We start from the raw sequence: 25,509 nt of genomic DNA, 5'->3' as shown, positions 1-25,509 counted from the left end.
CTCCTAAATTTATTTCATGCCTCCAGAGTTCCCTGAGAAACCTTGTAGGACTAGGCCTTCTATCATATACCTCACTCTTAGAGACAAAAGTAGAAAAATCCAACTTTAAAAGTATTTTAAGATTATACTTTCCAAAGCTTTTACTAAAACATTTATTTTTTAAACAAAAATATACATTCAATCTCAGATTTACAGCATATAGAAATAATTTATCCAAAGCAATTTGTATTTTAAAATTAATATTGCACCCAACAGTATAAGTCTTTGACACATTTGCATTGTCAGCTTTTCCCACAATTCAAAAAACAGAAATCTGTAACTGAAAAAATTACATAAGCTAACTTTTCTGTAAAAAATAAAGAGAAAGACACAAACAATTCTTTTTATTTACAATATAAAGTTGTAAACTTTCAGAAATTTATTTTCATAGAATAACCATGAATTCTTTTATCACACCTAGAAAATGCACTATAAAATTAACAATTAAATTTTTCTGTCCTATGCATATAGAAATGTACACTTGTGATTTCTTCACAGGACTTCAAAGGGACTTCGTAGTGAGTAAAAGGCATAACATGGAAAAAAATAACTTATCTTATGCAGGAGGATATTCTCCATAACCACTTAAAGTTATCCTAAAGTTTGAAAGACAGAACTATTGCCAAAGGCCTTTTCTCTCAAGAAACAAGTCAGGTGACAAACAGTGTAGTTTCTGTTCAGGGGCCTTGTAAAGGATTTTGCATGTAAGCAAGCATATTCGTTTGATTTTCAAAATACAGCTCTGTGAAATGTTCTGGAATTTATTACTGATATCCTCAGGTTTTATTTGTATGTTTATGCTTATTTCCTTCACTACATACTAGGTCTTCCGTTTTTATGCCAGGTAGCTCTAGGGATAGCTCCCAAAAGATCCCCTGGGTTTTGGATCTATTCCTCTATATAGCAGTAACCTTTTGCTTGCTGGATAAGTAAGACCAGTCACCCTGATGACACCCCTGCTATTTGGCCAGTGGGTTGAAGAATCTAAAACATGCCTGCCTGCCTGCCTTCCGTTCTTCCCTCCCTTCTTCCTTTCCTTGTTTTTGAGACTGAGTCTCCCCATGTAGTTCCGGCTGATCCTGAACTCACTATGTAGTCCAGGCAGCTTCAAACTCATGGCGATCATCCTTCCATAGTCTCCTGAGTGGTAGGCATTAGGATTACAGGTGTGTACCACTGCACCTGGTTACAATAGCGTCTTCCTCCAAAGGGAACCACAAGTTTTTTGGTAGGGATTCTTCCTTAAAAATAAAATTAGTAATTTATACATAATAATTATACATATTTATGATATACCATCTTATGGTTCTTTTTATTAAAACAGAGGTGCTGGGGATTGAGCCCACAGTCTTCTGCATGGTTCTGTACACCCCCAGCCTACCATGTGTAACACTTCAGTAAGTGTATAAATTGTACTGTGTACAAATCATAGTTTTCCTGTGTCTTCAAACATTTATCTTTTTGTGTGTGATGAAAAGATTGTTTTTTTCCTTTAGCTTTTGTGAAATACATAGCTCATTATTATCTATAGACATCCTATTGTGCAACAACAGAATTTATTTCTCCTAATTGTAACTTAGGAACCACTGACAATAGCCTGTTTTTGAAAACTGTGTTGTAAAAACCATTTATATGTTTGTTAGGGCTGGCAGGTAGTTCGGTGGTAAATCTCATTCCTGGCATGTACAAGGCTCTAGGTTCACTCCCCAGTCACACACCACACACACACACACACACACACACACACACACACACACACACACACACACACTTACTTTGCTAGTAAAGTGACTAATGAAGAAAATTCCTGGGAAATCCATGCTGAAGATCACAGACAGGAAAATTCAGTTGTCATTTTATAATGCAGGGTCATTCGAACTGAAATATAAGACATTTCCTAGATTGAATCTGGATTAAAACATTCCCTTTGAATCATGACGACCATAACCAACATAATAATAGATTTTCTTGGCTTTGCAACTACATAATAGCGCAACCCAAGTAGTTTGTTATAAAAATTATTGCCTTCAGTATCTTTGTGACACATTCAGTTTAAAAAAAAAAGTCCTGAGAGTCTTCCATACAAAAGCAGCCGCTGTGAGCGCGCTGCCGGCGGGGCGACCCTCAGCTGTCCGCCTTGCGCCTGTACTCGGCGGTGCCCGGGGTCGCGATGCCCTCGTCCGCGATGATGGCGTCCAGGGGCGCGCGCTTCCGCCGGATGCTGCGCCCCGACGAGATGAGGTCGGCGTAGCCCCGCTGGTGCGAGAAGGCGTAGGCCGAGCGTCGCGAGGACGCCCCCCGGCGGAAGGCGGTCGGCCGCCGCTGCCACTGCTGCTCGGCCGTCAGCCGCTTGCGTTGTTTCTGGATCTGCAGAGGCGGGAGACGTGGGAGGCAGTGAGTGGAGGTCCGCGATCGCGGGGTGCCCGGCCCGCGTGTCCCGCACCCCACCCTGATGCAGGTATGTGTGTGCGTGTTCGGACTGCTGCAGGTGGCAGAGAAAACTACACCTGGTTTCTCCTCTGCTGCTGCAAACTCACCCCTGCTGGAGGGCCAGGCAGAGTTACTGAAGGCTCCTTTCTAAGGAAGCCGATTTAGTGCAGGTATCCCCACATTCCTCAAGTCCTGGGGCTGGCTAATTGCCCTCATTAGGTATCAATCCGAGGACTGGCTTGTGACCTACTTTTGGCAAGTCCCCAGGGAAGTGTGCTATGGCTCATGGGTAAAATGTGTTCCGGTTCCAGAGTGAAAACTACATAACAGTCAGCCTCTTCTTCCCTGGATCTTGACAGGTTGGGTGTGATGCAAAGAGCTGCTGTAGCCACCTTCCCGTGGGAGATGAGGCTAACATTCAAGTCAGCTTCAGAGAGAGATGGAAAGGACCCAGCTCCTTTTTTGGGAACATTAATCTGCTCCATCAGCTGAACTCCAAGCCTGATCATTGTTAACCAAGTGGAAATGATACATTATTGTTGAGACATTTTGAGTCACAACTTTCTGTCAGTTGCAATTCAAAGGATCGTGCTCCAAGGGGGGACATTCTGCTTTAAATATGGCAAAATATTAAAGGATATTGTTAAACTGAAGGAAGAAATATATGGGGCTTCATTGTCCTACTCTTTTTGTTTGCATTTGGGTATTTTATATTCAAAAGCAAGCAAACAGAAATCCCACCCTTTGGCTTATTTGCAAGATGGAGTTACAGAGAAAGAGAAGCATTCATAAAAAGCCTTCTAATCAAGCTACCCATGAGTTTACAAGTCTGCAAGAAAGGTGCTTTTGGGAAGTGTTTTGAGTCCTGTGACGGACATGCAGGGTTAGAGGACTATTTCTGTGTACCTTATCACTTTCTGATGGCCAAATCGTCATTGACAAGAAACGGATGGCAACAACAGGCAATAAACACACTGCCACAGTCAAGATGATAGTCAGCCAAATATAGGGCTGCCTCAGGGCATTGGAAGCTGTGCCTGGAAGGAACAGGAGAAAAAATCCAATGGTTGTTTCTTCCGAAGTATGAAGTTCATATGTCCTAACCTGCAAATGGATTATCTATGGAAAAGTCCTATAGCCAGATTAGCCTCCCCAAAGTAGCCCATCCCTATCAAGGCATTAAAGCCAATTAAACAGGCTCTGGATGTGGCTCAGTGGTAGAATGGTTGCCTACCACACAGCAGGCCCTGAGTTCAATCCCCGGTACCATATCAACCAGTCAATCAAACCACACAAAGCTAACTAGGGAAGGTCAGTTCTTTGTCACACGGCAAATGTATATAAATGAACAAATAAAGAAACAAGAAGGTGACTTTGCTTGTGATGCATTTATAGTGTAAAATTAAGAGTTCTGGGTTATAGCTTGGGGGTGGAGTATATGTCAAAGGAAGTAATAATCATAAGATTGGTAATTGGTTGGTATCTACTATTCAACTGTCAAATATCTAGAGTCAAGTTTATCAAAATGTTTTCTGTATTTACACTCTTAAATTCATGCAAATAATGATTTTTAGTTTTTAAACATTTTTTTACACTACTGAATGCATTAGACTTAAAACTGTTTCCTATGGGAATATTCTAAGTTCCCAGGTCCTAAATTTTTAAAATAGATTTAATAAGGAAAAATATATCATGAAAAAAATAAGCCCCATCATAAGAAAAGCTTATCACAACAACTGTCTCAGAACCCAACAACTGCCCACAAAACTCAATATTTTACAGGGAAATAAGTTTATGGGGATCTTTTTCATAGTGAATTCACCTAAGCTCTCTATTTAAATTAAGAATCTTATAAGTTCTAGTTTGATATTTATTCATATTTAATATTTATGAAACTTATGAAATTTATATAATTTATAATTCACTCTAGCACTTGTCATTTTATTTATATACAGTTGTAATCATTGGCCACATAACTTTTATTTTCTACTGTTGTTCTATATATGTATCTTCAATGATGTAGCCAGCTTTTCAGCTGGCATTCCATCATACTGGCATCACATAATTTGATGAGCTACTTTAATATTCTTAGGGTTTTGGGCTCGTCCCACTTCCTTCCTTTTTTTCATAATTAGAAACATGGAAGTACAATTGTGGTATAAGTCACTTTGTTAAAATGTGCTGTTTTATTTTAGGGTATTTTCTTCAAGTAGAAATAATTGGTGTAAATGTATGGAAAGTTTGATGGTCTACTATCTGCTTTTTAGGTACCGTTTTGGGAAGATTATATTATAGTAATACCAACAACGCATGTATACTTAATTTACCAATAATCTACCAATATTTGGTTTTATGTCAGAAAAAAAGCTTTTATCTAATCTTTCAGTCATTAAACAAGTACACAGTTGTATCTTAACATTATTTTAACTTAGCACCTTTCCAGCCCACCATTATCATTCAGTTCCCAGTCAAGACACTACTTTTTACTAGAAATAATATACCTCTTATGAATTTTTAAATTTATACAGAACTTATATCAGAGTCTAAATGTACATTTGTCTGTACATTTATTTTTGGAATTTAGAAAACACCAACCTGTAAATTGAAATGCAGATGGAAAGAGAACATGGATTCCAGCACTGTGAAAGTCAAACATGATGCCAAAATAAAGTGCAATGCTTCCAAAAATTGAAAAAGCATTCACAAAAGTCCAATAAGATGTATCCAAACCAATCTGTTGGGAAATCAGAGAAAAATGGTGCTTTCATTTTAGGGAGCAAGAAAGAAAAGATACAAGAACTCCGAAAGCAGAATTTGACAATTTAAACATGATTTGGTTAGAATCTTAAACAATCAGAAATCAGACCATCCGTGACTTAGGCAAGAAAAAAATGTGTTCGTGATGAAGGATGAAAGTAGCACTCATTCTGTATAGAGGCCAAGGCTCGGGTGGACGGAGAACAGGCTGTATACACACGGGCCTGTGTACAGATACGCAGGTACCAACAGGCACCAAGTGCAGTCAGGAAGCCACATACCTGGAAATTGACTGTTATTACCAGCGCTGAGGCAACTGTGACAGCAAAAGATTGGTAGTCTGAAGGTGCCTCTCCATCCTGCCCCACAGTTTGCAGATAAGCCCCAAAAGGGATGAAGAAGAGGACCATCGATGTCAAGATTCCATGCAGCAAGCTGACGAAGAATCTCTTATAGTTGAATAATAAGTCTCTTTGTCCCACTACATACAACCTAGGGAATCGGAGGCTTAGTTTGTCACTCACATCCTAAAGGGGAAAAGGAAATTAGAGTCATGTGTTGTCCAGTAGATCAAAGGTAGATGGCAGAGAGATTTCCAGCGAGTTTTTTAAGGTTTTGGAGGCAGGTACTGAATGAGTTGGTAAATCCTGTCATATTTCTGGGTGCAGAGATCGGTATCATAGTTTTAGTCCAGCATTATCAGGGAAAGAAAATAATGTCAAAAAATAAGGAGGCTATTTTTAAATTTTTTTTACTTTTTGAGAAAATATATATTACATCAGAGTCTTTGGACAAATACATTCAAATACATGTTGATAAATTAATTCTTAATTATCCTGTTTTGCTTATCAAAGCACTTTCTCTGAGAATTGCTATTAAATGTAGACTAATTTGAGAATTAAACATAAATTTTGGAAAGTGTTAAAATTTACTTTTAAAGTCAATAAAATGCATACAGGCATATTAGACTTTTGGGCATCTAAACAGTCAGGTCTTAGTGTTTGAAAGGAATATTATGAACATTCTAATCAGTGAATTCAACAGCATCACAGAAATCTTTTTTTTTCTTTTCCTTTTGGCACAGGGTTTCACTATGCTGTTCAGGCTGGCCTTGAACTCCCTGAGGCTCAGGCTGACCTCAGACTCGCTACCATCCTCTTGCCTCAGTCTCCTGAGTGCTGGGATTACAGGTATGCACCACCTCGCCCACTAGAAGTCCTCTTTTCTTATTACAAAATAAGATGCATACAGTTGTTGCCAGACAACCAAATTGTACTAGAATTTCATCAGGATAAAATAAAACCTAGAAAATGCACTGGAATCTCAGCTGTGACCTCTGTAGCAGGCATCAGTCTGTTCAGGGAATAAATACCTTCCCCAGTCCCCACATCCAGCTCCTACCTGATCAAGCAGCCCCATGAGGAGCACGGGTAGACTGGAGTATACCACATTGTACAGGGTGATGAACCAGTCCTCGTATGCTGTCTGCAAAGAATGATAGAGGTTCCAGGTCATGTAGAAAGACAATTGGCCAGTTGCTTTCTCTGAACAGAAATGTCCCCAACTCAGTGGGGATTTCTGCCCACCTAAATAAATGCCCTTTATTTATACCTGTGGGAGACAAGCATTTGTTTCTTCTATCCAGGGGCAGACTCTGAGACTTTTCCATAGAAGCAAGTCCCACCCCAACCCCATCCTCCTAAGTGTGGGTACATGCTCCAAGATTTTGGTAAATGACTCTATTCTGATTGGATAATGCTAGAAAATGAATGTTCATTGTTTTCACCCCTTTTATTAATGGACTAGAATACTTAATAAAACTTGTTTAGAGGCATGTAAATACTGTTCAGAATTTTTGGTTACTTTTATAAGGTGAGCATTTCCATGAAAACATTTTTATAAAACAGAATCGGGCTGAACATTAAAAAAAAAATGCTTTTGATAAGCAGTATTAAGCACCCATCATTCCTGAGGGAGGGATAGAGGAAGTGGACCTGCACCCTGGAGTCAGGAGAATGTCCCCAGGCCTGCTCTGAGTCACTGTGAGCCTTCAACCTTGAGGCTCCTTTGAACCTAAGACATGATGACAGAGCATCAGAGATTTGACAGCTCTAGGTTTTAGCTTTGATTCATCTTTTTTACCAATGAAATAACCTAAGACAAACAGAAAAACATAAATAACCCCAAAGGTAAATAAAAAATTTTCTTAAAGTACCAGAAACGTTCCACAAAAGCCATACTTTATGTCCTCAACTAGATATATAACCAAAACTACAACTAGAGAGGGAAAAAAACCCAAATTTGTTCCTTCAGAACTAGGATTTTATTAATTTAAGAGATGGGACATACTCGATAAAAAATAATTTTAAAAATAATATTGTATTACCTGTGCCGAGTAGCCATTGAAGAAGGAGTACCAGAAGTGAACCAAAGTGAAGGCAAAGTTTTTATAAAAGAAGTATCGCAGGAACTTGCACATCCTTATGTAAGACCACCGGCCATGCACCAGCAGTAGCCTCTGCAGGTATCTAAACTGGGCAAAGGAGTAGTCACTGGACATGACAGCTTGCATTCCTTCTTGTCCACTTATTCCAACCCCAATGTGGGCAGCTATGAGGCAGAAGGAGAAGACACTGTAGATCATACGTGGATTTTAAGGCAAAGCATCAGATGACAAAAAATGTTTCTATAGCAAAACAAAAAACAAAGACATACACATTCACAGAACAATACATATAAAAGCTCTTGCTCATCATCTGTCTTTCCCAACTCCTGAGCCCAAATCAAGAGTTAGAGGTACAAGATGCTAAACAAAGCCTCCATAAATATTTGTGAAACTACCTCAGGTGGGTGGTGAATTTCACGTGGGTTATCTACTCAGTTTGTATGCCTTGCCTCTCAGCTACAGGGTAAGCCCCAGGCATCCATGTGTTCTCTATGCATCCCTGGCTTGTTGACCACAGCCGAGTCAACCATGGGCAAATGCATAGTCTGTGGTACAAACTATAAAAAGCTCTCTAAACCTTTGTTCCACCCCAGTTCTAATTGGAGAGGTTCTCAGATTACCTTGCAGCTAGTCTCTTGTTATGAATGAAGTTCACTGTTTAGACCTACTTGTAAGTTGAAAGCAGAAATGAATGGGAGCCCGGCATCCTTTCCCTTTTTTATATTTCTACAGCAGAGCTAACATCGACTCTCCAGCTTCCCAGATGTTGCTAGGCAACTGCAAAGGCTTCTTGAATTGAGCAGCTCTTCACAGGAGCCTCAAAGGCAGAAGCTTTGGTGAATGACCCAGAGGTTAGAGACTCAGCCTAGAACCAGCTGAGTCCATCAAAAGCTTTTCAAAGCACCTAGCCCCACATATTAACCAGTTTTTGCTAGAAGTGCCTATATAACTCTGTTTCCTGCACTGAACCTTAATTGATAGGAAACCCAAGCAGAGCCAACCAGTCTGTCTCTTGGTCTTCATTAGTGTTCAGATGTGTTTATATCTGAAATTTTAACACGTAAATTCCTGAAATGTGGAATGGATGTATTTTTTTTTCTGAAGGGTCTGCCTGGGATATAGCTCAGTGGCACAGTGCCTGCCTGGCAAGCACAAGGTCATGAGTTTGATTGTTGGCATGAAAAAAAAAAGTAGTTTCTGAGGGGCTGCAGGGTTTGAGAAAGTATTGGGTTAGTGAGGGAAACAGACACAACTGCTAGATGCTGGGTTCCCAGTAAAACTGGAGGTGCTGGTTCCAACATCTTGCAGAGGCTTGGCTTCTTGGATGAGAAGTGTGAGACATCTTTTTTATAAAAGAATTCATGTTTTCTTAAGCTTACTTTATCTGCCTATGCTTGAAATCAAAAGAGTTCTGTCTAAGACCCTCTTTAACTTTCAAAGTTGTATTTATTCATGGCCCACTATCACCTTAACTCATATTTGTGTGTGTGTGTGTAGTTTCCAGAATGGATAAAGATTAAAGTCATAATTTTACTCATCCTTCCAATAGTTATTAAATAACATTTTCAAATTAGAGAATTGTAAATTTTATCTAAGTTTTTTTTTTTTTTTTTTTGTATCAGACATTGAACTCATGACCTTGCACTTGCCAGACAGGTGCTTATGCTGCTGAGCTAAATCCCCAGCCCCAAATTTTATCTAAGTATTAAAAGTTATGAAGGTAAAGACTGACAGTAAGAAGAGAAAATGTGTTGGAGAACACAAACTATTAGAGCACAAACACTTGAGAAGTGACAGCCAACATGGTTCTAATTAGAAGTTTCAAAAATCTTGCCCCAGTTGAAGAACCCAAGGTCTAGAAAATTCAAAATATAATTCTAAAACCTATGTTTTCAGTTACCTTTTGCAGTTCTAAAAATTAGAAGTAATTGCTTTTCATTCAGTATTTGGGAGTTTTTTCAAAACACACAAACATTTGACCATTTGTGTTGCCAGACTGTTTTTCCTACCAAGCTGTGGCCATCTTTCCCTTCCTGAATAAGCCAGGGAGAGAAATGTTGAGAATCTCTCTTGGCCTTTGAGGCAGCGGGAAAGGAACCCCTGGCCTAGATGCTGGTATCAGTTCTTCAACCTGTTCACTGAGCAGACGGGTAACATTGGAAGTAGACATGCACAGGGTTCCCAGCCTAACTGGAGGTGGCCATGCAAATTATAATACAGCACTGTTTCGTGGTGGGGTTATTTTCCCCCTAAAATCGAATTATAGGCCTTGTTATGGATTAAGAACTGGTGGTCAATTTAACGCCAGCTGGATTACATCAGCGTGGTGCTGAGTGTAGATGTTCCACCTGAGGAAAGTTGCCAGCATAAATAGAGAAGTGGAGAAGGAGAAGCTGTTGCGTTGAGGCATTGAGGCATTGTGGGTTCTCCTATGTGTTGGTGTTTGAGCCCTTGGTTCTCCTGGAGAAGCTCTGGCCATCACATCAAGCATTGCTTCCTGGCTCTGGAGGGGAAGACATGTGCTGCTTGGTCTCCAGGATGAATTCATCACGCTGCTTCCTGGCACGTACTCGACTGTGCTTATTGTCAGAGGAGCTTGGGGCCTCCGTGTCGCTAAGGATGGCTATGGTGCTTTTTAGGACAGCCCTGGCCTTTATTGTGAGTGTGGCTTTTTGGCTCCAGTGTAGAACTCTCATCCCACCAGCACAGCTCCTTCACCCCGCTGGCATGGACTTTCTGGCTTCCACCGCTGATCTTTGGGCCTTCCCGGTACAGATCCATAAAAAGAGACGGGCATGACTCCTTCTTATGGGCTTTGGACATCCAGTTGGACTTGTGGGAGGCATTGTTATGAGCTCTGGGTTTTCATCTGGACTCATGTGGGACATTGCTGTGGGATTAGGCCCTTGACTAAATAGTCTATGTATTTGGTGTTGCGGATAGATTTCCTGCAGTTACTTGTGTTAACTCTGGGTGACCATTATTAAATAATATTATAAACTCCATGTCCTGATTCTTATTGTTCTGTGCACAACCCCTGACTACAACAGGACTGTACATTTTTCTGAAGTTCCAAATGTGGGGTGAAACGCCTCATTGGTAGGCACGGCTTCAGAATCGCTTAACAAACTAATTATTTTCGCAAGGCAACCAACTGGTATAAAATATATTCAGGCACGTCACAGGCAGAATGCAGCCTCTAAGGGTCCATGGACCCTTGCTAGGGACAAACACATGGTCACAAGTTCCTCATTTCTAGTAGTTGATAATTAGATTGCTATTAACATCTGAATTTCACTCGAGAGTAGTTCCCAGTTTACAAACATTCAAGTTACAAACTTCTACAGATATGAATAGACCTTGAATTTGGGTTTTTTATGCTCCACATTGTGTATTTGAGTCAAAGGTGTCCAACACTCATTTTATCTGACTTAGAGGAAGAGAACTTGTTCTTAAATTGGGGACTCCCTGTACTTCTTTGTGACTAGCAAACAGTTTCTTTCTGTATATTGTTTTTGATGCAGCTGAAAGAAATGGGAGCAAAATAAAAAGAATCCAGGTATGATGGTATATACCTGTGATCCCTGTACCTGGATAACTGCTAAGGGGACCTTAGATTCCTATATTTTCATCCCAAGTGGTGCTCCATAAGTTATATGTAAAAATGCCTGGCATTTAATAGGGCTTAATAATAATTTTTAAAAAAAGAACAAGTCTTTGTAAGGCTTGTATATATCAACTGTGTTTTACTGTATTACTATCAAATGTTCAGAAACGAAAAGAAAGTCTGTCATACAATAAAATAGTAAATCTGCAAGGCAAACCAACCCCTACCTGTTTCCTTCCCCAACATCTAGAAGTCTGTGTTATAACTGAATAAAAATAATGTTTGGGTTACCTTTTGGCACAGTTAGTTATGTTAAGGGCACATAATGGAAAATAAATTAGAGCTGGCTACAGAGAAAAGAGAGATCTGATGGAGAGCAAAAAAAGCCATTAGTGTGGTAAGACAAGCACATGCAAAAAACAGTGGAGAGGAATTAAACTGGCAGTGGCAACAGATATATGCATTGATAAAAGGCAAGAAGACATACGTCATATAGATGACTCCTGTCGAGGAAGATAAAGTTGGAATATTCTTAATATATATCAAGGAGGAGGAAGAGACTCTAAGAAAAGAAAGAAATGGACTTGTGAGTCACAAAATAAGCCCAATTAAAATGCAGTTATATAAAATGCATTTAAGCTACCCAGCACAACAGGAATGCATATATAGGTGTAATCATGTAATAATTCACCTTTGAAGTAACAAGAATGATGTTACAGAGCTGAAAATAACACTGGAGAAAATATTTGTTTTCAAATAAGGACACAGGCCTGAGCATATGCCCAAGCTAACAGAGGTTGTTAGCAATAAGAAGAAACTTGAGTATTCCTGTCTTAGTAGGTTGGGTATTTATATTACTTAAGTGGAGTATCCCTAATTCAAAAAATTCAGCGTACTCTGAAATCTCAAAATTTTGAGCAGCACTGAAAAAATTTATGGAAATGTTCTAAAACTGACAGGCTGTAAAATCTGAAAGTCCTGGACAGGTTGAGGGATACTCAATCTGTACTTACAGTAATATAGGGAGAAAAAAGGACCAGGGCTCACAAGTAGACAAGGCCCCAGGAGTGTTCTGCATGATTTAATGCCTGTGCAGTGGTGTCTCTCTGTATGTTAGAACTCAAACAGCAAAATGACTCTTGATGGCCTTTGAGGCAACTCAGGAGGACACACTGGAGTTTTACCACATTACTAAACACGGTACTCCAAACTTACAACAGGTACCTCACTGATGTTCATCAGGTTTGTCAAAGGCAGGAAAAACCCCCAGAGAGAGATGCTTAGGTGAGGGAAAATAATATTTTCAAAACAAATACCAGAAAGAGTTCAACAGGACCAGAGAAATAGCTCAGTGGCATAAGCGCCTGCCTGGCAAGTGTGAGGTCATGAGTTTGACCCGAAAAAAAGTTTAAGCAGAAAGAGTTCAACAAGTACGCTCACCCCAACAAAATTTTTTCAAAACTAAGTATCACAGTTTTTAAGAAGCCCTAACAAAATGAAAGAACTCATCATCAAGAGAGGGGGAACGCACTGAACATAGGAAGAAGGTAATAATGATAATGCCACCCAAGGGACCGCCTCTTGTACTTGCATTCTTTGAGTACTGCAGTCAGTCCCTCGCACACACTGGAGGCTTCCTGGGAGAGGGTCACTGACAGAGCACTGTCAGATGCCTTCGTTAAGTGTCTGCTTTATGAAAACTGCTACAGTGAACTTTGAAGACAAACCTCACCATGTTCCTGCTGTTTTTCCTCTAACAGGCTGGGTCTCAGGACCACCTGTGTGCAACTCACTTTTGATCATGTTCACGTCATTGGCTCCATCTCCAATGGCCAGGGTGATGGCCTTCTTGTACCTCTTCACCAGGTCCACTACCATGGCCTTCTGCTTGGGGGTCACTCTGCAGCAGATGACAGCGCTGCACTCGCAGGCCAGGTCCACGAAGTTCTTCTGCTGCTGCTCTTTCTTGGCCTCGAGCCTCCTCTTGCTTTGAGTCCGCATTCGTCTCTCTTCCTCTGTCCTGGGGAACTTCAGCTTCAGAATATTACTTTTCTTGGCCTTTTTCTCTAGAAGAATTTCATTCTGTAAAATCACAGATAGAAAGGTTTACACTTTAGGTTTTACGCCAAGAGTACAATTTTCAAGACTTCAGTTATGTGAAGGCTAGATTGTGGGTTATATCATAGATTATACTGTTCTAATGATAATTTATGACAGAAATTTCAAAAACACAAAAATCTGCAAAGAAGAAAATAAACATTACCCATTAATTGATAAACTAAGTTAACTGGTTTGATTAATTTGGGGTAATTCTTTTCATATGTCCCGTAATATTAAGTCTCCCATTTGGAAAGTCAAACATGGATTTTTAAATTGGAAGTTAGTAAATACACAAACCATCAACAGTGGGTCCAAATGAACTGGCCTTATTTAGACAAAGATGCAGGCACACCCATCGTACATACCAGCCATGAGCCAGTGATTATCAAGGCACGGTTTTCACCAGGTGGGAAAAAAGGTTCATGCACAACAGGTGCAAATTTTGCATAGACTCCACCTCTATTTCTCTGGTTTTCCATCCGAGTGTGAAGAAGAGAACTGTAGAAAATAAATTTAAATAATTAAAATATAAAACCATAAAAAGCCCTGGACCACAGTTTTCTGTGTATATTTTAAAAAAATTATACTGAACACATAATTTACCTTACCCATTTTTAAGTTTACAGTCCATGGTGTTGAGTATATTCACACTGTTGTGCAGATAATCTCCCAAAGTTTTCCATGTTGTAAAACTCAAAACTGTATACTGTGCTCATTAAATAACATCTTGTTTCCTTCTCCTCCAAATCCCTGGTACCCTACTGGGCCCTTCTACGATGTTGACAATGCCTGATAGCTTATATGTACATGGAATCAGATAGGATTCGTCTTTTGTGACTTATTTCATTTACTATCCTTCAGATCCATCTATATTGTAACCTATCATAATTTATTTTCCTTTTGAGGGCAAATAATATTCTACTGTACAGATACACCACTTTTTGTTTATTTGTTCATACATGGATGAACACTTGAGTTTCTTCAATTTATTGGCTATTAAAGTACAGTTATAAACATCACCATGCATGTATCTCTTCAAGGTCTGGCTTTCAACTTTTTGGAGACTGTGTCAAGAAGTAAGATTGCTGGATCACATGGCAACTGCCTTTTTTTTTTTCCAGGAACCTCCACTGCTTGCCATAATGGGTGGAAAGGTCTGCAGCTCCATTTCTACAAGAGAGCCAATGAGTCCACTTTCTCTGCAGCCTCCCTGACACTTGTTATTTTGTATTTCTTTTCCCTTTCTGTCCTCCTTCCCTTTATTTCTTTTTCCTGCTTCTCCCCATTCCCCATTCCTCTTCCCTCCTACCCCCTACTCCTAGAGCTGATCTCTCATGGTGGTCTTGATTTGCATTTCACCAATGACTAGTGGTGTTCAGCCTTGTCTCATGTTGTTATCAGCCATTTGTGCATCCTCTTTGGAGAGGTGTCTACTGTATATTCTTTATTTTTAATTGGATGACATAATCTTACTAAGTTTTGATTCTTCCACCATGGGACACTGTGTTCTTAGTGCTTCACTATTTGCCAAAGGAAGATACAGTTGGCAGCATGTTCATAAGCAGCTAAAGGAAGGCAGTCTATCTGAATTGTAATATCTTGGTTACAAAATTATGTTCATTTTTGAAAATTTTCGGTGCCTTATAGCAACAAATTATTATTTTTTTATAAGAGGCACTCACTGCTTTTTTAATTTACCTCTTTCTTTTTTACTTTTTAAATTTTATTTTAAAGAGGGTAAAACTAAACATAATAAAACACAACAAAGCAGATCAGAAAACATCAACAAATTATTGACATGCAATCTTTCCTTCTTTTATCCTTCTCTTTCTTTTCTTCTCTCCCTCCCTCCTTCCTTCTCCCCTCCCTGCCTCCTTTCCTTCCATACTAGGGAGTGAGTCCAGGCAGCTCTGAAGTATACTCCGAGGCCTTTTAAAACGTTATGTGGAGTGCATGTCTTGCTAAATTGCCCAGGCCTCAAACTCAGGACCCTCCTGCCTCAGCTTCTCAAATAGCTGAATTAGGGGCATACACTACCATACTCAGCTAGTAACACTTTCCTGTGATGGAAAAATGTCATAGAATTTAGAAATGGCAGGTATCTTGTCCAATCTCTTCATGTTACAAATAGGAGAATCAAGCCAGAGCAAGGTGACGTGCCTCCTGGCAGAAAGATAATAGGAAAATTGGAAGGAGTCCTGTCCCCTCAGTTTCAGCCCCGGGGTTCCCTGTTCCATACACCCAGCCATTATCGTTCAGCTTCCAAGGAAGATCTTTTATCCTTGCCACTGCAGATGTCTTTGCCCCAATACATCTGTTGCGTGTTGCTGCTTACTATAGGATTTGTAACAGCATCCCTGGCCCTTACCCACTGGAAATCACTAACACCCCTCCTGCCCTGCTGTAACTGCCAAAGATGTTAGCAGATGCTGTGTTGAGGAGGGCAAGATGGAGAACTACTGCACTGCAAGATCGGGTTGGTACTGTCCTTTTTCCACATCAATTTAATTCTCATTTTCAAGTTTAAAATGACAGAACATTAAAAGGCTGGAAGAGGCAGAGTGTGGCGGCACACACCTGAAATCCCAGCTACTCCAGAGCCTGAGGCAAGGAGAACTGCCAAGCACAAGGCGAACCTGGCCAGCTTAGCAAGATGCCATCTCAAAATTTAAAAAACGAAAATAAAAAGGACTAGAGACATAGGTCTGGATTCAATCTCCTGTGCTGCAAATTTTTAAAAAATTAAACTGATTAAAAAATAAATGCTGAAAGAGAAAAAAAACATGAAGTTACCTATTGGAATTCACTTGACAGGAGTCACCATTTCAGGAACTGTCTAGAAAGATGATTCACCTCTCTATAAAGGGACACTTGGCTAAGAGCTTGATCATAAACTTCACTGCTTGCATAAATTTTATCTTTTAATGTAGCATAGTGACCAATTTCTAACCCTTTTAAAACACAGAGCAGAAAGTTAAGGCCCTCATCTATACAAATAAACAAAACCATATGGTAATTAACCAAATTACTGGCAGTCAAAACTATTTAAGTAAACATACTAAACATTAATTTGTCTGTTGCTACTTTGTTAAAACCTAAAAGCACAGAAGTCTGGTTTATGTGCTGCTATTTAAGTAGAACTGATTTGGATAATAAGGCTTCTGATTTTGCCTAATTTAGCAGAGTGCCTACATACTGGAAACACAAATGCTTTATCATCATCATTAGAAAGAAGACTAATAAGGACATCCACTTGTGCATCATCTTCGTAGATCCAGCAAATGTGTATATTAACAGCTAACTGATCTTGTGCCAGACTGACGGTGTTTTGAGAAAAAGTCTTGAGGAATAAATAGAACTGTTAGGCTGTCAGTAAGCACATCTTGGTAACTGTGTCTAGTATGTTTATAGCTTCTTAACAAGACAGGGCTTTTCTCGTCTGTTTCCAGGTCTGCTGCAACTCTGATTCAGGGCAAAAAAATGTTCCAGCAGAAGCTAAGGCTTAAAAATATCAGGACTGCCCACCCTTAACTAGAACTACAGATAAACTACATGATGTAACCCACTCAGACACTTTCCGGGGCAGTGTTGGTGGGCTTTGTCTCCCCATTTTTTATTTCTCTTCCAAAGGGTAAAATCTCTAGGAAAAGCAAAACATAATTCAAATTAATTTGCTAGTGATATCACAGGTGCACTTCCTTTTTTAGGAGATGAACAAGAACCAAGGACTTCTAAAGAATGGAGGAAAACTAGAGGTCTCAAGTTTCCCTGAGAATAAAATCTGCTCAAAATAAGGCAGACCAATAACTTGGAACTGCCTGTTCTCTGCTTAATTTAAACATGACCAAACTGTCCCATGTGACATATCCTAGCTCCTATTTCTGTATATGCTGCCGTGTGCATCTTGTCCTGACTTTGTAAAGATGAAGTCTGCATAAATTCACACTGCAAGCCCTTCACTTACTTTATATCTTCCCCATAGCAGATAGTGGTATCTTCTGTCAGAAGTTCACAAGCAAATCCTATGTTTTCAGCAGTTTCTGCAGCAGATTAAATTAAATTAAATGTTATTCCTACTGTCAAATTAAGTAATCAGCTTTATCTAATACACATTGTGTATCTCTGATCTGAAATGCTTGGGACCAGAAATGTTTCACATTTCTTTTGTAGAATTTTGCAGTAGTTGCATGTAAATAATGAGCTATCTTAGGAATAAGCACCCAATCTAAAAGCTAAATTTGTTTATGCTTCATATAAGCCATATACACTTCTTACAAGCCAGAAGGTAGTTTTATATAATATTTTTAGTGAAATTTGACCCGTCACATGTGCTCAGGTGAGAAATTTTCCACTTGTGGCATCAAGTCGGCACTCAGAGCCAGGCGTGGTGGCCTGTGCCTATAATAAATAACCCCAGCACTCCGGAGGCTGACGCAGGAAGATTGCTGTGAATTTGAGGCCAGCCTAGGCTACATAGTGAGTTTAAGTCCAGTCTCAACTACACAGCAAGACTCTCAAAAACAAAAGTGCTCCAAAAGTTTCAGATTTTGAACATTTTAGATCTCAGACATTCAGATTAGGGACTCAATATATAATGATTTCTTGTAACTTGTGAACATAACCAGATTCGACCAACTGTACTATTTTTCTGTAGCAATATATAGACGTCACATAAAGAAAAAAACCCTTTCTGTGTAACAAGTGAAAGTCAAAGTCTAGTTTGAGATCCTTTGAAGAGTAAAAAGTGCTATATTATCAAGTATATAAATTGGTTATTTAATAAGTTAATTGTTCATAAACCAAGCATGTTCAGATTATGTGGTTTCATCACTCTGTAATTGGGTGGGGCAAGGGAAAACATTTCTATTGATGCTCACATGGGGCCCCTCCCGAAGATATTTTTTCCCTTCTTCCATTACCATCCATATGGTACTTATTAAAGGTTAGGGCTGTTCTTCCCTTTACTTGGCAGAGTGTGTAGCCCACTGATGAGGTCAGAGCATTCTCTGATTTGGGAGAGGCTTGCGGAATAAAGGATCAATGCCAAACAATAACTTGTTGAGCTCTAAATTTATAAATTGAAATTTTTCCTAGGATATAAAATTTTAATTTGATTTTCAAGCCCTTTATATTATTCTACATTCAACAAATGAAAAATTTCTGGAGAGACAGAAGAGAGAGAGTCGCTTTTCAGAATATGGGCTCACGGCTGGCTGGAGCGATAAGACCAATCATCATCAGCAAGACACGACAAGGAGCTAAATTACAAGCAATGAATTCTGCTACTGAGCCAGCTAAGGGAAGGACAGTGACAGGATGAAGAGGAAGGTTTTTAAGAAGAGAAAGTGTCTTGCTTTTAAAGAAGAGGCTAATGTTTCTATGGGATGGAAAGTCATCTTACTCCAAGAAAATGGGAAGTATAAGTACTCGTGACTTTACAGATGTTTCCCTACACAGTAAAGTACCCTTTTTGTCTCCAGTGAGCACCCAGATCTTAATGTCAGCTTTCGCAAGTTTCGAAATGGTCTCTGGAACTCCATCCTGAAGCTTGTCTTCAATAGCTGTAGCGCCTAATAGCTGGAATATACATTTGGGGAAAAAAGCAATTAGAAAATAACTTCAAAATTTTCTTTTACCTTCAGTTTGCCGACCTCTAAAAAGAAGTGATAATTCTTTTCCCTTCTTGGGATCTACAGAGGCCAGTGGCCAACTTTGGCAAGAATGCTTTCTTGTTCCTCCAACACAAACCAAAACAACTTGAAACTTTTCCTTAAATCCTGAACTGCTTAATTTGCCAGGATGGAAAAATAATAATAAAAAGCAAGTACAAAATCAGTGATGTTAAGACCACACCTACTTTACATGGACTTTACCCAGTTTTTCTGACTAAAGGGCAACACTAGCTATTTGTTGGATATTTCCTGTTAATCTAAACTCTACAGGCAATAAGTATGCTTCTGAAAAACTTCACTTAAAAATGCGGCATTTATCTTATTTCAGACAGGATCAGGTACGTTCAGGGTGGTATGGCCATAGACTCATTTTAAAAATTTAAAAAAAATGTTCCAGTAATTCTAATTATGAAATAAATGCTACTTTGTTATAATATACAACTTGATGAATTTTAAAATAATGGAGTTGGATCAGAACCTCTTTGAATACTTTTTCCTTTTTGTTTCTCTAACAGTAACTTCTATTTTGTTTATCAAAACAGAAATTTAAATGACCTAGTTCTTTTGTACTAATTTCAAATGCTGAAGTTAGAATAATCTTGAAAACATGAAGTAAAAAATGTAATGAAATGTAATAAAATTTTCAACCCAGTTTAGAATATCACGGAAAAAATTATTAAGACTAAAACTTACAATTAAGTCTTTTTCAATCTCCTCGTACACTTTATCCAGAGCCTCATCCCGGTTGGTTGAGGCCACGCTAGCAGCCATAAACTTTTTATTCCATTCTGCAAATTCCTTTTCTTCAATTTCCTTGTAGCAAAGGCACAGAGTTCGAAGAGTTTCACTCGCAAAGATCTATTTTATTTAAAAGACAAGCCATCATGCAAGAGTAGTTAACTTTATGTAGTTTAAGATCAAGTTTGAAATCGTACTCTGAGTAATATACTAAGAGAATTTAAAAAGAGACAGTGAAAAATCAAGAGTTTACAGAGGGATTAAATTTTAGTTTCTAATAGACTTGATTTTCTAAGCATCCTCCGGGTCCTAGAACTATAGTTCCTAAGTTAGTTAAAAGGAAAAGACTACCTTTGTTCTAAATCAAGTCATAAGGGTGAAGAAAAGCTTTTTCTCTTAATAACTAAGAAAATAATAAAGGGTGTAAACAGAGACAAGGATGACTTTACAAAGTGTACCCATAAAACGTTACAATTCCAATGAGTATGAATCTCAACCAATACTCAGATCAGCTCTAAAATCTGTGAGTGATATTAAAGCTGAGGTCAAACATTTTAAGGAGAAAAAGTATTGTAAATTTTCCTTTAGTGAGTAGATTTAAATAATTCAAAATAACTGCAAAATGAACTAATGAAAATCTTTTTTCTTCATAGTCACATCTTACCTAACCAAGGCAGAAGAACAGGCCAACAAAGTACTCACTTTCAAATTCTTTAGAAGGTTTTAGTTGATTAAATTGACAGTGTTCACATCCTCCTGATAATCATTTCATTTTATCTGCATTAGTGAGTGTATATAATCTAAAGAGTAACCCCACTAATAAACTACACATTCATCAGGCTTCTCTCTCTGCAGGACGTTTGACTGGCCCTAAACCTAAATAAATGTTCAAACTAAAGAGAACAGTACTCTTTATTAATGATCCACTAAGTGCAAAGATGTTTTCTCTTGCAAAGACTTTTCAGGGTAGGAATTATTCTTTCTTTTCACATAGGGAATTAATGGTTCATACCATATAGTAAATCTAGTGAAGAGGCAGAACAGGGACACAACTTTTGGCTGATCTCTGCACCCCACTGCCATCATCACACAAAACCAAACAATTTGAGGACTTGCAGACAATTCCTAGAAAGTTCTAGAAATATTCTGCAATATCACTAGACAGCTAAGATATGGGCTTTGATGTAAAGACCAAACTTTTTTTCTAACAAAGGCATCAGAGCACAATATTTCAAGTTTTTTTTTTTGTTACCCTCTCTGTCTTATAAGAATGATTTCTTATCTTCACCCTATAGCAAAAAGTTGATGGAGTTTTGGGGTCACAGAAATATTAAAGCTACAGTTTAGTGTACAACACTGATCAAAATATTCAGTGAATAATTAATTTTTCAAAACTAAATTTCTAGTTGGTGATATAGCTCAGTGGCATAAGCACCTGCCTGGTAAGTGCAAGGTCCTGAGTTTAATTTCTGGTACCAAAAAAAATTCTTTTTACATTAAAAGACACATTGCTATAACTCCCCTCAAAGTATCCCCCTCACTTTGAACACATTTACTCCAACATTCTTGATATTTTATGAAGCAATTCTGGAAGTCCTCTTTCTTGAGTATCTTTATGTGATAGGATAAATATAGAAAAGAGAGGCTCATGAAAACATTGTGATGGTCCTCACCCCCCATAATTCACCAGATCTGACAATGTGCAAGTTCTGGCTCTTTTCCAAAGTCAAAATGACCCCGAAAGGTAAACACTTTCAATTTATTCAGAACATAAAGGCAACCATGACAATGCAATAAAATTAGACACTCACAAAAGATGACTTCCAGAACTGATTCAGAAAGTGAGAAGAACAACGGGATAAGTGAGTTCAAAGCAAGGAGGATTAATGGCAATGTTTACATAACTCTTATGATAATAAGAGTTAATAAACTCTTAGAAATTTAAACATACACTGCATTTTTTGATAACACCTTGTGGTTGTAGCTTGCTCAAGATTGCTGGAAGACAGACAGGCCACTCAGACCTGCAGATCTGGTTGCTGGGAAAGGGCTGCGTGGTCATTTCCTAGGATGTCAGAAGCAGGGCAGAACTACTACCCAGTTGACCACATTCCTATTTTGGTGCTTATATCAAAGTAAGGGAAGGGTCTACAGCTAGCATGTAGCGTTTGTGTGAGCTTAATAGACAGTACTGGAAAGTAGGCCTAGAATATCTAGCAGGCACAGAAAAAAATCAGACTTACATCCAGGGCATCTTGTGTTTCTTGCTTTATAGGATTCATTTGATGTAACCGTTCATAAATCACAGTGTCAGCACCCTTACAGTAGAGCCTGATGTTGCCTTCGGGGGTTCTCACTGGTAGCAAGGAAGCATGGCAAGGAAAACACAATGGAGTTAAGTTCTTAATAGAAAACTATATTTATAAAGTTCATATGAAGAGTTATTCTGCTCATAATTCCTGAGTTTATTTAATACCTTCAATGCATCTAGAAAAGTGTTCCCTCAACAAAGTTGGTGAGCCGCTGTCTACAGTGAATATAACAGTGAAATAAATATGAAAAGTCTCCATCCTAGTCAATTCAGTTTTCCATGTTTACCTCTTCTTTTAACATTTAGATTCCTTATGATGGACTACATCCTGGGCTAGTTATTTTTTCCCATAGAATTTTCTTTGTCCATGCCAATGAATGTTTCTTACCTATGAACCCTTCACATGTCAGTTCGTAACATGCCACCTGGGATCATTTTCTTGTATTTTGATCTGCCCATAATTTAATTGCAGTATGTGCCTCATTACTAACTAGATTTCAAGATCTCCAACACAGATGCCAGGCATGACAGTAGGTCCAGACCAATGTTAGATACACAGAAATCAGTTAAAAGTTCAGTAGACAGACTTAAATATTTTTATTGGTTAAAAATTCCATTTCATAAAGGAGAATGCTTATGGACACAACCTTAACTAAATCATCAAAGTTAGTGCCACTAATGTAATGAGACAAAGTGACATTATATGCCTTCTGCTGTGACCCAAGGTCACAGAATCAGGTATATACTGTCCTATCATGGATATATAACCTGGATTATCTAATCATGAGGGGACACCAAACAAATCCAACTGAGGAATACTCTACAAAATACCTAGCCTGAGCTTTTCAAAAATGTCTGTATATATATGGAAGATCAAAAAACAGTTGAAGGTATGATCATTTAATGCAATGTGTAATTTTGTATTAAATTCTGGACTATGAAAACCTAAAGAGAGGGCAAGAGAGAGGAAGGTAAACAAGGAGAGACCATGGGATAAAGGGAAGAGAGGACCAGAAAACTAGAAAGCAATTTCCTGGCAAAATTTGGAAGTGTTTGTAGATTATATAATGTATCAGAGTTAAATTTTCTGATTCTGGTCATTTTACTTCGTAGGAGTGAAATTTCTTGTTCTTCAGAAATCCTTACGAATATATTTAGATCATGAAGTCTGTGTTTATTCTCAGATGGTTCAGAAGATAGTAACTCGTATAGATCATGAAATTGAAAGGTACTGCACATGTTAACAAGTGGTGGATATTAAGGGATGCACAAAAGCCCTTGAAACCAGCCTTGCAACTCTTCCATAAATTTAAAATTATTTCAAATTACTAGCTGAAAAAAAAAAATAACTTCAGAATTAGGGAGTGATTCTCATTTCCACTCGGTGGCTTATTGTTAAGAGCTTGGACTAAAGGTAGGATCGTGACTCATAAGCCCTACCCTCCCTCTTCTTACCCTCCCTCTTCTCACAACTGCGTCGCCTGCTGAGTCCGCCCTTTTGGCATCAAGTATAGAAAGTAAGTGCTGAGAAGCTGGAAAAGCAAACTCCATGGGCAGTGGTGCAAGCTGTCTGCAGCTGCTGGGGCAAGTTGCAGTTGCCTTTCCAGATTTAGCAGCTGGAGGCCTTCATGCACAAGAATGTCAGCAGCATCTGCAGAATTCTGATAGGCCAAAATGTCCCTTTGTGTAGCGGACATGGTGAAGAAAAGAGTTTAAAAAAATCACCAATTTCTCTTCAAGTCTTTGGGCAGCCTCCAGGAGCCGAACAGTTCATTTATTACCTGCTTTATCCCAGCATTGGTAAATAAAATAGGTTAAAGCAACACTGAAGTGAGTGAGCCATAGAATCTTTCTTTTTTTACCCCCCAGTACCAGGGATCGAACTCACAACCGCCTGCTTGCAAGGCAGGCGCTTAGGCCACTGAGCTAAATCCCCAGCCCCTGAGCCATAGAATCTTAAAGAGACCTACCTATTATAGACATTCGCTTCCGGTCACTGTTGAAGTCTAAAATGGCAAGAACATCGTAGGTCCTCTCAGTGCCCAGCTCACTGATGGTGATTGTGTTCTGTGTCCGGGCAAGAAAGGCAAAGCCAAAATTCCTTGCAGCGTTTACCAGGGCACCTTCATCAGGAGAGGCTGCCTGGTAGTTGATCTGACCTAACAGGGAAAGCAGGAAAGAAATCCCAGAGAAACTGTGAAACTAACACAGAGCTCATCCCCAAGTCTCAGCATCCTCTGCAAAGTTCAGTGCATCCCCAAGAAAACTAGCCACTGATCCAAAATAAAGCTGTGCCAAAATAAAGCTCCTTATACTTTAAACTTCATTTTGAATTATAAATGGTAATAGAAACTAGAAATAAAACAACTGGTCAGAATAGGGACATTCCCATAGGGACATTTTCCACTGGCTGTACCATTTTATCATTTCGTTCAATCTTTTGGAGTTTTATCCTGCCTGTTTTTGGAATGGTTTCTGACATGCTGAGTAGATGTCATGCCGAGTAGATTAAAATAATTTGGATTATTTTAATGTTGTATTTTGAACGTGTTACCATATCTTTAAAAACTCTTCATATACATTATTTAAATCAATGTAAACATGTTACCATTTCCTTCATAAGCACTTAATTTATTTCCAAAATTTTCGATCTCAAAAATGACATAAACTTTCCTTTAGTATAAAGATTTTTTTCTATGGTGTGTGGTGGCACAGGCCTGTAAGTCCAGCACTTGGGAGACTGAGCCAGGAAGGCTGCTACAAGTTTGAGGCCAGCCTGGGATACATAATGAGACCCTGTTTCAAAAACCGAAACAGGAAAAAATTTTTTTCTATTTCGGTTTTTTAAGGGACAGATTCCTGGTAGTAAAAATGCTGAGCTAGAGCACACTGACTTTTGTTTGTTTGTTTGTGGTGGTGGGGACAGAACCCAGAGCTATGTGCATGCAAAATGCACGCTGTCCCACTGAGTTACACCATGCCTCTAGCTGTACGCCAATCATTTTAAAGCCCAGGCTATAAAATTATACTTTGTTTTCTAAAAGGATCAGAAGAGTGTGTTTCCTTTACCACTGCTATATTCTCATTAGAAAACAATGAAACTTTGTCAATCTGATCAATATCTTGATTTTCTTTTTGTGGTTCCAGGGATCGAACTGAGGGCCTTGTGCACATTAGGTAAGCTTTCTACCACTGAGCTATACCCCTGACACCAAATCTACTCTGTCTACCCAGGATTTTCTATTTCCTGCCTAAGTTATTCTGTCTCTGAACAAAAAGAAAAGTATTTTGAAAACCAGATGAATTTTGGTAGAAAAGGGCATTTAGTTTTCCAGCATAGTACAATCAGTTTGCCAACTATGGGTCGGTCCATGGGCAGCTTTTCCTATCCCTATTTGGTTGGACAGGA

At 38.8% G+C, this 25,509-nt stretch overlaps 1 protein-coding gene and 1 long non-coding RNA gene across 3 annotated transcripts in view; one reads left to right on the top strand and one right to left on the bottom strand.

Annotated features, from left to right (window-relative positions):
- Positions 1-138: 138 nt before the first annotated feature.
- The window catches only part of Atp8b1 (ATPase phospholipid transporting 8B1), a 126,784-nt gene continuing 101,413 nt past the window's right edge, over positions 139-25,509 (bottom strand). For both annotated transcript variants that reach the window (XM_063231563.1, XM_063231562.1), the window contains exons 16-28: positions 24,071-24,259; positions 22,033-22,145; positions 19,745-19,909; positions 18,845-18,956; positions 17,344-17,419; positions 13,745-13,877; positions 13,073-13,361; positions 7,613-7,836; positions 6,628-6,711; positions 5,508-5,753; positions 5,065-5,203; positions 3,376-3,506; positions 139-2,406 (exon numbers count right to left, since the gene is read on the bottom strand). In XM_063231563.1, coding sequence (XP_063087633.1) covers positions 2,164-2,406; positions 3,376-3,506; positions 5,065-5,203; positions 5,508-5,753; positions 6,628-6,711; positions 7,613-7,836; positions 13,073-13,361; positions 13,745-13,877; positions 17,344-17,419; positions 18,845-18,956; positions 19,745-19,909; positions 22,033-22,145; positions 24,071-24,259 — 2,144 coding nt within the window. In that variant the 3' untranslated portion in view covers positions 139-2,163. The remainder of the gene's footprint in view (positions 2,407-3,375; positions 3,507-5,064; positions 5,204-5,507; positions 5,754-6,627; positions 6,712-7,612; positions 7,837-13,072; positions 13,362-13,744; positions 13,878-17,343; positions 17,420-18,844; positions 18,957-19,744; positions 19,910-22,032; positions 22,146-24,070; positions 24,260-25,509) is intronic.
- Positions 2,359-25,509, top strand: part of LOC134471773 (uncharacterized) — a 36,456-nt gene continuing 13,305 nt past the window's right edge. Inside the window, exons 1-3 of the long non-coding RNA XR_010041400.1 lie at positions 2,359-2,497; positions 6,311-6,416; positions 25,248-25,277. This is a non-coding gene — a long non-coding RNA (uncharacterized LOC134471773). The remainder of the gene's footprint in view (positions 2,498-6,310; positions 6,417-25,247; positions 25,278-25,509) is intronic.

The sequence above is a fragment of the Cavia porcellus genome, unplaced genomic scaffold, assembly GCF_034190915.1.
Source record: "Cavia porcellus strain 051 isolate PalLab524CR breed Dunkin Hartley unplaced genomic scaffold, mCavPor4.1 scaffold_20, whole genome shotgun sequence".
Taxonomy (NCBI): Eukaryota; Metazoa; Chordata; class Mammalia; order Rodentia; family Caviidae; genus Cavia; species Cavia porcellus.
This window is presented reverse-complemented; position numbering and strand designations above follow the sequence as displayed.